The sequence below is a fragment of the Lepisosteus oculatus genome, chromosome 17 (genome assembly GCF_040954835.1).
Source record: "Lepisosteus oculatus isolate fLepOcu1 chromosome 17, fLepOcu1.hap2, whole genome shotgun sequence".
Classification (NCBI taxonomy): domain Eukaryota; kingdom Metazoa; phylum Chordata; class Actinopteri; order Semionotiformes; family Lepisosteidae; genus Lepisosteus; species Lepisosteus oculatus.
In genome coordinates, this window is record NC_090712.1 from 11,904,961 (window position 1) to 11,920,885 (window position 15,925).

Sequence of the window (15,925 nt, forward strand, 5' to 3'; positions counted from 1 at the left end):
GTTAAGGAAACATTAGCACAGGGCCATGGTTAACATTCCTGACAGTGCTGTAAGACAAGGATCAGGAAATGCAATGATAGAGTGAGCTGTTACATGAGAGATTAGTGAAAGCATTTTTTTTCAATAGAAAGACTAATGGACTAACATAAAGCTGGCTCAAATTTAAAAAAAAAAAGAATAAGCACTAAAAAAACTTCTAGCATATTTGCATTTCATTCACAAAATGAAATGGGGATTAATGAAATTACTTTATAAGGAAATTCACCGTAATGTGCCAAGCCTCATTATTTCATTTGCTGCTTAACAGGCTTGAACAGAAACCTAAGAGGTAATTCACACTGATAGTCTTTTTAAAGCGCCATTATACAAGGTTTCCTTCTTCATCAAAAAAATATGGCACTGTGAACATTTTGAAGTCATGGAATATTGATAATGTTCTGTTCATCACAGCTGTGGAAGAAAGACAGGCTCTGATATAAAACTCCCATAAAGCTGAACATGAGATTGCAATAATACCGTGTGTCTGAAGCAATGCCTATCCCAATACCTGCCAAGGATATCATTTCAAGGGGAAGAAGAGTCAAACCTGAATAAGATGCAGTACAAAGGACATCTAGGCCCTGGGCTTGAAAAACTGCATCTGTTTGTGAAATAATAAAAATTAAATCCATGGGGAGGAACAAAGGGGAGAACACCTTTTAGGACTTTTATCTTTGGCTGTATTTCTGAACTTTAGATAAGAAGTCCTTGTTTTTACATATAATTATGTTTGGAATCCCTGGGTCTTTACAACAGAACAGTTCTGGTAGGGTGTGTGTTATCAACATACAGTATAGCATTGGATTCTGCAAGTCAGATTGTAGTGTGGTGATATTTGTGGTCCTGTGATACTCAATACAAATGGCCTACTTTTCTCCCAAACACAGTTATTTTCACATAATTAGAGTGACAACAGGCCTTTTCAAAATAAGCACTTGCTGTGTTTTTCTATTGATATATACTCATCTGCGAAATTAAGTGTTTGCCAGCCTTTGATTATGAGGAGAAGGCAGAACAAGAGTCAAGTGTTTGCTATTAGAAAAATGGATAGATGTCTGTGTTACATATAAATTAGCTTGACTTACTTACGTGTGACATTTTGCCTGTTCACTCATAAAATAGGAAGTAAAATACATCCAAAAAGTGTTTTTTTTCCCCAATTTTTCCAGGTGGGTCAGTGCGGTATCTTTTAGGACATTTGCAAATATAGTTTTGCATGAATGTAAAGTGACAAAAACACAGTGTCTTCAACCCCTGCAATATGAATTTGCACAGAAAGAAGGATGAGTATTAAGTTTAAAAATCTGGGACAGAGACTCAAGAAGACATGTAATGGATAGAGTCCTAAAGCCTTCACTGTGGCCAGATTGCTGCTCTGTGGTAAATGTGTGCCATGGGCAATTTGTAAACAGTTGAGTCAAAACCATGCTGTTTGTCCTACAGAACCCATACTACTGCCATATGATCCAGCAAGGTTTCTAGGACACTGATGCTGAGCACAGCTGCATGAGATCCGTATATGACATAGCTCTCCGTCAAAGACTACACGAGATGGAAACAGTTCTTAATTTTAAAAGCTTTGAAAAGCAAGTCTCTGGATAATAAGTTCTGTGATTTTTAAAATGGACCATGTTTTGTGTTGTATAGTTGATTTTTTTTAAAGTGTGGAAAACCCTGATCAGATCTGGAAATTCGTATGGGTCCAAAATGTATTGCCATTTGAACTTGTGAAAACTCCTTTTTGATCTTGCACATGTGATGGAGTGTAACAGCAGGGGGGGCTTGAGAAGCAGAATCAGGAAGAGGAGTATGTACTGCAGGCCTCTAACTGAGCACCTTGCTGAGACTCAACCCCTCAGGCGGAGTTCCTTTGACAGATGGCCTTTGATCATGGCAGTGATTTCTATCTATCAAAGAAGGCAAAGAAGAACAGTGGACTGCAAAGGATAGGGCTGGGGGTGGAATGTGTAAGAGACATGCAAGGAGGAGAGGAAACTAGCTGCTACATACCATAGCAGGCCTCTTGGTGGAGCTGTTGACACAGCTGTGATGGACTGGGACGCTTACTCCTGGCAGAGTCCTGGCAGATCAGAGCAGGGAGTTTTGTGTCTGAGCAGAAGGGATGCTGAATATTGCCTGATTCACAGGCGACGTGGGCTGTCCGCAGTCAGCACGGATATTCCTAATGTACAGGCGGACACAGTGTGGAACAGAAGCCCGTTCTGTTTGCCAGCAAGCATGCATAATTACATTCAGTAGTTATTTTAGCTGTTAAGAAACATTCCTACTTTATACTATGCTGCTGCATGGTAGCTGTAGTTATTAGCATGGACCCACACAGGCTGTAAATATGCTTGTTAGAGTAATTGGTCATTTGTTCTGTGTTTGCTAATAGAAAATGTTTTTTCCCTTTTTTCTGAATCGACACATTTGACTCTAAAAATAATAGAAGAAATTATGTACTTCCTAATGGTGTCATGTTTCAAAAACTGTTGGGAAATTAAACTATTTAAAATCATCATCTTTACACTTCATTTTAATAAAGTACATATTTCCACCATACGTAGCTGAATGTACAGTAGTAGAATAGTATAACCATCATGAGAATGGAAAATTCCATGTTCTGAAGTGACTCCATAATGTAACACAATTGAGGCTTTAATGGTAAACTGTATGGTCTCAGAACCATTTCATACCAATGTTGAACTTATGCAGGTGAAGTTTAGGGTTTTAAATAGTGTTAAAAGGTGTTAGATTATATAGTTAGGAAGATTGTAACACATTGGATTTCTTCAGTGTTAATGTTGAATTGAATAGAAAAGAATCCGAAACTTCAGTCTAGTTTGCAAATGTTCGAACCATTTGGCAGTGTTAAAATCCCATGCATTTTTTGAAGGAGGAAGCTCATAAAGTTCATGTTTCGTCCTGTTCTTGTTCACAGTTACATGGAAATGGCTCTAGTTCTCCTGAGCTCTGGGGCCCGCGTGCTGGAGCGTCACTACATTGCCTGCTTGGAGGAGGAGCACCTGTCTCTCTTCAGCTCACTACTGGAACAAGGAGACCCCCTGCCTTCGGGAGAGCACCTGGAAGGCTTCCTTGCAGCCTGTGTGTCCGCTCAACGGCGCTCTCCTGAGTGGCTTCCTGAACTGCTGCTTGCAGGATTTGACCCGGTGCATCTTCTTAGTGAAACATGGTAAGTAGCGGTCTTTGTTGTACTTCAACAACATCATGAGAAAGACACAAAGCGCTGAAAATTTCAAGTAACATTTAGACCCCTGTTTTTAACTGGGCTTTTCATTGCAAAGAGCACAGAAATAAATTGCTGATGGGATCCATTGCTACCCCTCTGAGATTGAGAAATTAGAATGAAATATTTATTTTCAGGGCTGTGAGATCACCTATAAGAGATTCTAGCACTTCTTTGGTTTTCCTAATGTCTTAGAGATAGAGTTTCCTACAATTGTTGTTAGCTTTGGCTACAAAAGTTGTTGCTTGTCCTTGTAAGGTGAAGTTTTGTGTGGCAAGAATAAAAATCTTATGGTTGAGTGCATATGGTGAGAATTTTCAAGAACTTGTCATTCAAGCTGTTGTTAACTCCTCTTTATCATCCAGAATAGCCTCATAAAGTATTGGCATACACAATTCCTTCCAACAAAGCTACAATTTTGGAACCTGGAGACCTATTTCACTGTTTGTGATGTGGAGCACAGGGATACAAATGCTGTGTGATATGACTTGACCACCATCAGACAGCCTTGGTAATGTTAAGACCAATATGGGTTTGAATTAATGGCCAAAGTGTGGTTACTGTGGTATGGGTTGTAATGACAAGGCTTACATTTTATTACAATTATTCGAAAATCAAGTTACAACAAAAGGGGTTCAAGCATGTATATCTTTGGGTATTAAAACTAAGTAAAAATGAAGTTATAAATGTGAAACTGGGGGGTGAAAAATATGTCATTGTTTCAGTTCAGATAGAATGTGATACTTTCAAACGTTTTCTTCTCTTTTTCTGATGTTTTAGCAGAAAAAGTATTGGAACTGTTTAATCCCAAATTTGTGTTGTGATTTTCACAATTTTCAGTTGCAAGGGTTCTAAAAGTTAAAAGTAGTAAAAAATATCTAAAATGGACCAAAAGCACTTTTAGGTATGAGCCTTCTATTTAGTGCAGAATTGTGTTTGGGAGAGAATTGCCATTTGAATTTTTTTGTGTGGACTATAATTAACTGCATATATATATATCCATGGCAACAAGCCTCTCTTATGTCTGTGGAGTGAATAGAAACACTCCAGTGGAAGCAGGTGTTTCAGCAGGTGCGGCTTAGCAAAAGAGATTCAGTTTATTGGGAGGTCAATCAGGTGCAGTAATACATGGTGGTTGCTGGTGTATTTTTCCTCAATAAACTTTGGAAACACTTTGAAATAAAAGAGCAGAGGAAGATTCTTGTAGTGGTTTCATATGGAGAACTATCAAAGTAATGTTTCAGTCCCAAGATGTTTGTCTGTAAACAGTCTAAAAGTTGAATTCAGATTTCCCTTCGCACTAATAAGTAGTTAGGTTATGCTTGAGAAATATACATGCATTTTTGTCTCTGCTGAGATGTTCAACGGGGACTAACTGAAACTTTTCAGAAGTACTCTGTAGAAGTTAATATGTCATGGGTAACTATAAGTGTTTCAGGACTTTGAGATAGGTTAAGAAAGAACAGGGGCTATTTCACCCATGCTGGTTTTGTTGTCAGCTTTTAGTTTTATTATACCCAAAATCATTTTGGTGTTTTCTACCACAGAAATCATAAAATAAGTACCTTATTTACCAGTTTGAGAGAATACTTGAGAGTTCTCCCAAGCAGTTCTGCCCGTAAAACCACTCACTGTCATAGTTGTCATTAGCTGTCTGTAACCAAGACTTCCCAATTAAAGTGTAGTTGAACTTTGGTGGGGTTGGGGGGGCTTGTCTTGAACAGGGTATTATCAGCTTCGTATTGAGCACTAACCCTTGGAATGTTTTAAAAAGTATGGGGGTTTGCAGTATTGACAAGTGAGAGCCAAATCATTCAGGAAAGTAATGCTGTTCCTATACAAGCAAAGTAATGCTAGCTATGTGAAAAATGGATTCTGGATATCTGGATTATATTGTTTTAGTAAACCTAGTTTAACGTTCACAGATGTTACGTACAGTACAAAGAATTATTATCAAACACTTTTGAAGCCATAAAGGAAATGTAAAAAGATTTAAAAGAAATTCAAGACTAGGCAAACACCTGGAAGATTAAATTTATTGTAGGCAAGAGTGTTACATATGGAAGCAAAAACATGACCTATAAATATAAAACGGGAAACACAGAGCTTGCAAAAGCTACTTAGGAAAATATTTATGTTGATGCATCATTTACATCTGAAAGATAATGGAGGAAAGAAATAAAACAGCAAACTGAATGTTAGGATATATTTAAAAGTGCTGAATAGAAAGTGAAAATACTGTACTAAATGTTTTTAATAAATTCATTTCAGGAGTTTTATAGTTCTAAAACCTTTCCTATGTCAAAACGCAATCTGTGAATGTTAAGTGTGTGCTCAGGTTGTTAAAATTGTTGGAACAATTTTGATGTGATAACAGTTACATTTTCACTGCTCTTACAGTGATGGTTTCAGAAGGAAAGTAGTTGCAAGTTTCAAAACAGACTGACACAAACTATAAATACAATTAACATTTTAAGTCAGAAGAAATAATTCTTGCAGGGAGAGAATAATGGAAAGTAAATGCCAGCTGTGCTGCTGGCTGATTATCTGCCATTAGGAAACGGTTGTACCATACAGCTTTATAATGTGGAAATAGCTCTCTTACAGCAGGGGAGTGTTTGCAGCATTAAAATGACCTGTCGGCAGCTGTGAGACAGGCTCACTATACCATGAAATAAGGTGGTGCAATCCGATTTACCACTCAGGCTTCCTATTTAGCCTAACTGTAACATTTTTTTTTTACTTTTAAAAGGAGAGCAATCAATAATGAAGTAAAAAAATGAAGGGGTAATATTTCACTTGACCATAAAATGGTAATAGGTTAACAAATGCGTGTTCCAATTTTTTAAGTTCAGATATGACTCCCACGTTTGCAAAGTCCCTTCCAACCCCTTCTTTATTTTCACACTTAAGGCTTTTCTGTGCTTGATTTTTACTTGCCCTCGTTTCATTCGCCTCTCCTGACCTCTATCCAAAAATCCTGCTTGTTCTTAATTATCTGCTCTTCTACTTTAATTTTAAAGTTTAAGTCTCTTTCTCGATTTAATTATGAAGAACCTTCTCTGAGGCAGCTCCCACCTTTAATAACTGCCAGAAATGCTGGAACTCATCCAGAACAATAGCAGGAAATTGTCTGCTGACTAGATCACACATGGATTGAAGGAACAGAATACAAATTCATCACATTTAACAGTTTAATTTTCTGATTGCGTGAGATTTACGATGATTTTAAAATCCATTCATTTTCAGTCCCCTTTTCCACGTAAGTTTTTCGACAAAAAATGAAACATTTATTAAAAAACGTTTAAAAAGCAGTTATGCTTCTAATAATAGCTATTGTATCAATTAAAGGATAAAACAAAAAGCACACGGTTGCTGATTTTTATATGGGTCTTGACTTCTGATTTCGGCACATGAAGCCAAGTAAGCTAATTAATGTCTTTCTGGAATGGGTGATATGCCCAGTGGTTATACGTGAGTGTTTAATTATTATTTTTGTACAGTATTTGTTGTATAGACCTGCTACAATCCACTGTTGATGCCTCCCACAGTGGTGACTATGTAGAGGATACTGGAAAACTCAATATAATAACTTGTATTTCAAAATGTCAGACAATGGGATTATTCGTAATCCATCAACATGCCAAAATTGATTTTGTAAGTGTGATTGCTGTTCATTTAATCTTTTTATGGAAATCTGTTAGAAACCAGCCTCTTGCTGTCCGGTATAATGGTTTCAGGTCTTCCAGGTACGGTGTGTCCAGATTACAAAATTGTGTAAAAAATGTACTTTCTGTAAATTTTTAATTGATTCCAAGATCCTTAAATCCTTAAGATTCTTAAATCATAAACCCTTTTGGTGTTGCTTGGGTTTAAAAGGCGATTTCTGTGTTTCCGTAAAAGTGCCAGGTACGCACTTTACATTGGTTTTTAATGGATTCATTAAAATAAGTAATCTTTTTTTTAGTGCTGATTAAGGTTAATAAACGTTTAACATGAGTCTGTTTTGTTCGTTGAACATCACAGCAATGGCTGGGCAACCTGGTATTCCTTTTCTGATTTTTCAGAGACTCTTTTCTCATAACTCATAACTAAACATCCGTTATGCAGTAATATTAAATGAAACTGGATTTAGCATCAAATACAAGTCTTTTCATCAGAGTTACAATCAAATCCAATTTTCTTTTCAGGCTTAAATTATTTTACTTGAGTTTTCTGGTTGCATAAAGCAGTGGTTCCTTGCACCTATGCTGGGGGGGGGTTTCAGACCTAGTCCTTTCAGTTTTATATGTGGGACACAAATCCAGCTATTAAAGCTCATTGAGGTGTGCCATCTGAAATTTAACCAATTGGACCTGGACAGATGAAAAAAAGTTAATGGCAGGGTATTTAATATAATTCATTATATATACCACTTAAGAGACGTGTAGTCCGAAATAAGCAGAATGTATGAGGAAGGTTGAAAAGGGTGGTACGCTTTTCAACCTCAGGTTTTTAAAAATCGGGATTGAGTGTGGAAGCCAAAAGTCTTAATTATGTCTAAATAAGCAAGCAGATCAATTAAAATCTCCGGTTAGCACTGGAGATTTACAGCTCAGCAGGAATGAAAACCACAGACAGTGGTCTCTCCAGTGGGGCTGAGAACCACTGATGTGGATAGGTTTTCAGCTTTGTAGGTGGGGATATCGGTCTGTCTGCAGTGCACTAGACCTTTTGAATCTAGTAGTAGTGGCTGTGCTGTAGTACTCTGCTCTTGAGTGTTCTCTGTCAGGCATACTGAGGAAGAAGCAGCTTGAAACTGCTAAGGCTATCTAGGCTGTAGTAAACCACAAGTGTAAAAACCATCTGAGCAAAGCCAGAATTTAATTGGCTAGAATTTCACACTATAAACAAAATTATCATGATCATTTAGGGTGGAGCAAAAAGGGAACTGCATTTGTACCATAATTGCTCAAATCCCATTCAGTGCCAGTATTCCTAAAAAAGTTGTGAAACAAAGTGTTACAATGTGCCAAGGTATTAATTACATTTTCAATACAAATGAGTCATACAGGCTCAATTCCATTTGAAACTAACTTCTGCAATGTTCCACATTATGCAAATGACCCTAAATCACTCACTGTTTCATTCAGCTGCATGCATAAAACTGCCTTAGTTTTTATTCTGAATATATTTCGTGACAATTCCTAGGAGACCGAAGCCTTTTCTTTTTGGTTGAGCATTCGTGCAGTGCACATGCTTTGGCTTTCTATAGCAGGGTAAGAAAAACAGAGCTTTCCCCTTTTAATGTACACGATACATCATGAAAAACAGTCTCTCTAACTCAAGTTGAGGACAATATTTCAGAAAACTACCACCCATGACATAAAGCATATCTGTGAGGGCAGCAGTATGTGGAGTGGTAAGAGCTTTGGCCTCATAATTGGAAGGCTGGAAGTGTAAAGTTCAAATCCCAGATGGGGCACTACTATTATTATATACCTTTAAACAAGGGTCTCCGATTGCCTCAGTAAAACGCCCAGCTCTGTTAATGTGTACAAATGGAAGGTCCTTTGGATAAAGCCATCGGCTTAATATTAGTTTTGGTTTTATCATCATTATTATATGTTGTGATTTCATTATTTCTCATAGCACATCTGGTAGGACGACCTTCCTTGGAAGAGTGCTTGACATTTTACTCACATACTGTACCATAAAGGCACTTGCATTACTGTGCAAACACACAAGTAAATGCTTGCGCAACAGTTTTGACACCCATTGGAAATGGAAAGATACAATAAATATTATTTTCAGTTATATATTAAATTAATTTACAAATCAATTTTACTAAGAAAATGCTGGCTAACAAGAAGTGTTGGTTTCTGAGTTAATTTGGATTTATCAAGAAAAGCCATTTTATAAAAAACATACACTTAAACAGCAAATTTGGGACTGAACAACAAGTTTTTTTTAGGCTGGGAATCATTGCCCTTGTTTTCAGCGGCTGCGTCTGTTCCATCTGGTGCCAGTGCTGCTGATCCTCTCCAATTGATTGCCTTTATATGTGTGATTTATTTCCTTAATCTACCATTTTAAAACAGTTGGCTAGAATTCTTAACTTTAAAGTTTAATTTTCAAGAGATTTATAATTATTCTGTAGAGACACATTTTGTCTTAACATGATTTTTTAAATCACTCTGATTATTACATTTTCCTATTTCAAGGAGGAAGCTAAGACTTTAATTCTTTGGCTCTGATAGCTCATTATATTTACAGCTGGTGTCTTTCTTAGCCGTGTCGTTAGAAGGAATCCCAACCTGAAAAGTGGAAACTGCCAGCACTTTTGGAATAACACTGCTCTTTCTTCCTTTTTTCTGTAATTGCGCAGGACTGCTTCTGTAACGGACGATGCACTTAATTTTGCTTTGGAGTTCACTAATTGGAAGCGGCTTCCTCCAGCTGTAAAACAGACCTTGTCCAACCATGCTGAAAACTCCACCTGGGTTCAGCCCGGGCATTTTGGTAAGAGAGTTAATATTCTGCACACAAAACATGACAGTTATTCTAGAGGCAGAAATATCAACTGCTGTGTTACATAAAATTAAGATTGTGATTTAAAACATTGGTTGTATTTTATCTCCCTTTGTTTTTCTTTAGCTAGTCTTTTGTTTCACTTGGCAGTGTTCCTTGTGCTTTTAAAATGGTGACAGCATTTACCTTTGACCTCAGGTTTCTGTGGTTACTTTGCAGCACTGGAGCTATCTGATTAATTTTTCCTTTGTTTTCTCCTTTGGTACAAATATATGTTAATATATTTTTAGATAAGAATGTTTTATAACTTAACCTTGACTGCATTAATTATTTTTTAACCTGTCTCTTGTCTTCATAATTATGGCCTTGTTACTCTGTACTGTCTGTAAACAAGCACAGGTAATGGCTTTCATGTTTCTTGTGTGCCTTGCTTCACTTTATTAGACATGAATCCCATAAACATTCAATTGCAATGCTTACCTGAAGCACTGTATAACGCAGGGAGTGAAAGCACTGGAGTTTAGAGATATGTGCTGAAGAAGAGCTCACACTGGTGCTGGGCCAGCAGGCAACAGGGGGTATGTAGACCATCAGCTGGGGTAGCTGTAAGACCTGGGTCTCTTTGGGTTATGAGGAATGATCATGGGTCCCAGCAATGTTTACTTTGTGTAATACTGCTGTCAAACCAAAACCACACAACCAATATTGTAGTATGGTTTCCTAAACCACAAGTAGATAGAGATCATAAGCTTGTTGTTTTTTTCTGAAAATCGAGCTGAATATTAAATACCATGGAGTACTGTCCATACAGAGTCTGTTCAGTGAGCTGGGAGTGATAAGGCTGCATTGGTAATGATGATTTGGTTTTTGCTGTAGGTTGGTTTTTGCTGTAGGTTGTTTGCTTTGGCATGGCTGGTTTCCTCCATGCTGGGTGTTTTCCATTGAGATTCATTTAATTGTTTGAAAATGCTGCTGTCCTGTCTTAGAGATGAGTCAGATACAAATTCACATTGTTACAAAATAACCTGATGTTGCTGAATCCATATTTGCCAGTAGCCAATTATTAATTTATTCAGTCAGACATAGCCTTCCTGATTTACACATACATATTTTAATGTATGTGTAATTTACACATACATTGCTGTCATTTTTATACAGTTCTTGGATCAGCTGCTTTGTGAATTAGACAAAGATCAACATTTGCAAAATGAACAAAAGTTTGATAAATTGGACTCTTTACCCCTAGTGGCTCTTACAATCCATTTCTTTGCCATACTTTGTTTTATCCGGCTAATTGCATCTCAGACTGATTCATTAATGGGTTCAGCTTGTGGTCTTTAACAGATCTACCAGGCTGGTAGGAATCGAGATGAACATTCCATTGACTCGTACTCAACACAAACTCATACCTGACATTGTGTGACTCAGACTTGATCTTGTGTAACTCTTGGATGCTTTTTCATCATCTTTTCTCTTTTAGTTTCCATAGAGATTGAATCTACTGTATGTGTGTTACTCTGAGGGAATATCGACAAAAACAACAAAATATACATTTATTAGAAAATCTCTGAACCAGGTTAAAAAATTATATACTTCTGCTGGAACTTTGTGCTGTGTATTGCAGAATTTTTTCAAGTAATGTTGCATGCTGATTTATTTTTTTCACACAGAAATAGTGATTTCCAATAAAATCTGGTTTTGTTTGTTAAACTTTTATCAATTATTTATAAGCATAATCCATTTTAACCCATAAAAACTCGTGCTATAAGTGTAAGAAAGCTCAACAATGAATTTAAGTACAGTAAGTCATGTTTATGAATTAGATGGTAAAATACTAAGGGAAAAGCACTTCAGACAGTAATACAACGATGAGAAAGAATGTGTATGTTTAAGCACAACACAGTGTATATTTAAGAGTAGATGTTTAAACTGTGAAGTCTTTTCGAATTTGGTAGATCCCTAGTCATGACAAACAGATTAATTTTGTCCTCAAATCACTTCTTACCATATTTATGACATCTAATGTTTTTTTTACTGGGTCATTCCATTTTCTCTTGAACATGCATTTTAAAATGTACTGTGCTAAGTTTCAATTAATGAATTTAATGGATTCCTTTTTAGAAAAAATAAGTATGGGGATTATTCTTTATAAATTTTAGTGTCATTTTGAGTGCTTAAGCACTTAATCACCTCTCAGTGGTGTGAGTGGATTGGGCACAGGTGATTTAACCTGTTGAATATTGAGCCTGGTAAATGGTAAATGAAAGGAAATGAAATGAAAGGAAAACACAGTAACAACCAATATGGTCCAGCAATACACGGACAACATTAACAAGTAAAAATGCATTTGAGTTAACAAGGAATTTCATATATTCAATATATTCAGGTATTCTCTGTCTCTGATAAGTCTTAATATTTTCAAATATTCTGTAAATTTTCAAGAAAAAAGCTTTTAGTCCACTTTTTAGGGATAAAGTGCTGAATTGCTGCTCTTAGTTTTATTGATATCTTCGCACAATTAAGCTTACAAGATTGAATGAACCAAGTTTAGAGATGCTATGATCAAAGTGCTTTTCTGTGTGCCAAGGTTAAATGACTTATACAGTGGTGTAGAGATTTTGAGCATTTTCAACATTTCCGTTTTTAAAGCCGAGTATAATTGAAGCCTGAATGGTATTTGATAGATAATTGGGTTTTATTGCTTTAGCTTTAGCGTTTGGTGTTGAAACCCCCTCCATCTTGCTGGTTTATCTTCACAGGATGTGCTGATAACTGATGAAAGGAAATCTGAACTGGAGAGACTATAACAGATTTGCACATGCTGCCAGTGAATGTGATTGCAAAGAGAGATTTATAATCTCATGCTGTGTGTATTTGAAAATTGAGTTTTCCTTACATTAACTTGTAAAAGATGTGGGAGTTATCCATTGCTCTAAAGACTTTTGCAAGAAGAATAATAAAAATAACATTAAATGTTTCATTCTTCTTAAGTGTTCCTTGTGAGGAACAAGAATACTAAATTCCCTAATCGTACATACACTGTAGCAGCCTAACCTAAAGCAATACTAACCCTGTGAAAAAGGGTAATGCCAATTATTTTACATCTTCTAAGTTTTCTCCATCACAAAATATACAGTTGTTTCAGTCTTTCAGATATGCAAATGTAATCCTGTGCAGTTATAAAATTATTGCATTTTTATAAACCTACTTTGCAGGCGGAATTAGGACTGACTTTTTTTTTTAAAGGTGCCCTTGTGTGAATTACTTTGAAAGTCTGCCGGTTTGTCTTCTTTTCTGAAACATTCTGTTCAACAGTAACAATCAGGATAAAAGTGGAAAGATCCCCACAGAGACTGTTGAATGTCCCTCAGAGGGTGACTTTAGTAAGAATGCTGGATGTAAAGACTGAAGCCTTAATTTGATTATTTGGAGAATGTAGGGTTTCCTGAGTGAAACAGCAATATTTGCCTCTTCTTTAAATAATTGAAAAATAAGCCACAGGGTTGACCATGAGTTCACCATGCTTCCAGCATAGCTAGTTACAAATTCCTTTTAGCAGAAGCTTATGTGGTCTGAAATTACAAACCACTGTGAAGCTTATGCATCCATTCTTTTAGCTGCAAATGAAAGCAACCACACTGCAGACTACAGGATTATTTCGGTGTTACTTTTCCTAAATAGTCTTGGACTCATAGAGATGCCATGCAGTGTTAAATATATGTGCATTTCTGAATGCTGAGGATTTCTAACTTGGAGTGTTACAAACGTTTAATTACTGCATGAACTAATTAATGGTTTTCCCATTTTAAACTGCATCTCATTGGTGCTACTCTCCAATGAGAGTTAGCTAATTAATCCCTTTTATTTAATGCTTTTAATGCAGCTGCTTTAAGGAATTCAGATTGGTGGTATACCCCCTTCATTTACATATAAAATTGTGCTGATCTTGACACAATACAACACTGGAAACATGTTCCAGTGTTAATTCTGTCTGTTGACCTCCAGGGAAGATTCACTTAAAAGGCTGTGCTAGCTAATCCTGGGTATCATTTTTATTTTTAGCCTTATAAAATGTTTTGTTGTATTTATTTCTCATAGCTCCAGCACAGGTTCTTGACTGAATTTAAAGTTGTTTGGTTTTTCAGATTTTTGTTACTCAGTTTTCTTGACAAAGTGTTCCAAATCACCTGAGTTTTACCCTTGTTACAGAATCCCATTTCTTATGTGGTTTCAGAATCTCTTCCTTCCTTGTGCCATCTTTGCCGGCTGGAGATCCGGTCTCGTCTACAAAGCGAGCGGAAGTGTTCACGCCACTCTATTCGCCAGCTCCCACTTCCTGTTTGCCTGCAGGACTTCCTGTTGTACTCCGACGTCTGCCGAGCATATCAGATCCCAGTCCGAAGATCTGACCTGGAACACAGTTAAACCAAAAACCAGGACCACTGAATCCTGGACATGTGATCAAGTTTTCAGTTGTAATATCCCACTTAACACAATCTGGATTAATTTTATTGCTTCGTAAACAATTTGATAAATAGTTATTGTTGATGTAAATGTTTCCAACGTCATATTTGTATTTGTTTTTCTTTGTTAAGTTGGTTTTATGTATCTATATAGGTAAAAGAATTTGAGTCAAACAAGGGTACACATTAACCTGTCTGATGGCCTGTTTAAATTATTTTGTATTTTGTTTAAGTCTTCTTCTTAGCGATATAATTCATTTTAATTGTGTCAGATACTTTTTTCAGTTTTTGTTTTCCCACAGTGCGGTGTCTGTGTGTCTTTTTGATAGAAAATTATCTTGGCGTTTTATGTAATACACAAATATGTCTTTAAAATGAAATTTGTTATTCTCCACAAATATGATTAGTGGGTACTGTAATTTCTAGTGATTGTCAAAGGAAATAGATATATGCCAGATTAAATGTTTTCCAAACTGGTGTATTGTGTAATCAGTTGCTTGAATGGGCTTGGAAAAAACAATTCTGCAAACATTTCCACCTGTACCACTAGAGGCAGGTACTTGTCCATTGTAAGTTTGTACAGGACAAGACGAAGCACCCGTCACCATATCCAGTGGCTGGATTCTTTATAATGCTAAAGAGACAAGTACTTTGCAGCTATGTGAGGCTCTCTGGCTTATGTACCACTTCTGTCCTTTCAGGTCTTGTTTATACTCTTACCAATAAATACTAATGGAGGTGAAAAAATGCTTTCAGAACTGAGCAGTGTACCAAGTCTGGCCAGTTTAATACAGTGGCATGAAATTTATTTTCTCAATTGAAAAGCTTTTCCACTTTAGCCTCGGCAATGCATCTCAAAGAAGCTGTTATTAAGGGAAGTTGAACAGGTGGTAATTGCCATTTGAGCAGCGAGATTCATAACTAGCATCTGTTTAAAGCGCTCTTGAGTTCTATTTTAACCTTTAGCCTGTGGTGTTGTAAATGGGTGACAAAGTCAATCATCGTGAATCATTGCAAATTGTTCTTTTGCCCTCAGCTTGTGTTGTTCTAGTGAGCTTTGTGTGACCATTGATATAAAACAAAGACACTGACAGGGAACAGAAGAAAAAAAGATTGAGGAAGTTTAACAAACCTTTTTTCGTTTTTCGTTTGAATGATGCCCGTAAACTTATGGGCATCATTCAAACATATTCAATTATTCTGTATATCAAAGGAATGAAAACCATGATTATTACATGCACTTCATTTTTCTGCATTGTTTCAACACATGTACGTCTTTCCATCTACATAATTCCAGGATTTTCTGCCTTTACCAGAGAGATTATATTAGTTACCTTCAAGGAGAAAGTCAGTTATTGAAGTATGTCTAATGGAACTATAACAGGGATTGTAGTTCAGGTGGGTAGCTGCGTCAGCATGCGTAGGCTGCAAAGGAACAAGTAATAGGTTTATTCCATGCTGAAAAAAAGAAGAAAGAGAACACGACGTTTCGGCCGTGGAGCCTTCTTCAGGTGTGATCATCCCTTTATGACAGGGATAGTCTGACTCAAACCGCAGCAGTGGATTTTGGCACTACCAGTTGTTCTAGGTCATCATAGTTAACTCGTTACATTAATACAGGTCCTGGAAATAGAAAAAAAACATATGAATTGGCAAGAATGAGAAA

General features: G+C 36.6%; 1 protein-coding gene across 3 annotated transcripts in view; it reads left to right on the top strand.

Annotated features, from left to right (window-relative positions):
• asb3 (ankyrin repeat and SOCS box containing 3) overlaps positions 1 to 14,736 on the top strand; it is a 28,808-nt gene extending 14,072 nt beyond the window's left edge. For all 3 annotated transcript variants that reach the window (XM_069179915.1, XM_015363290.2, XM_015363289.2), the window contains 3 exons: positions 2,981 to 3,232; positions 9,654 to 9,787; positions 14,031 to 14,736. In XM_069179915.1, the coding sequence (XP_069036016.1) occupies positions 2,981 to 3,232; positions 9,654 to 9,787; positions 14,031 to 14,221 (577 nt within the window). In that variant the 3' untranslated portion in view covers positions 14,222 to 14,736. The remainder of the gene's footprint in view (positions 1 to 2,980; positions 3,233 to 9,653; positions 9,788 to 14,030) is intronic.
• The last annotated feature ends 1,189 nt before the right edge of the window (positions 14,737 to 15,925 follow it).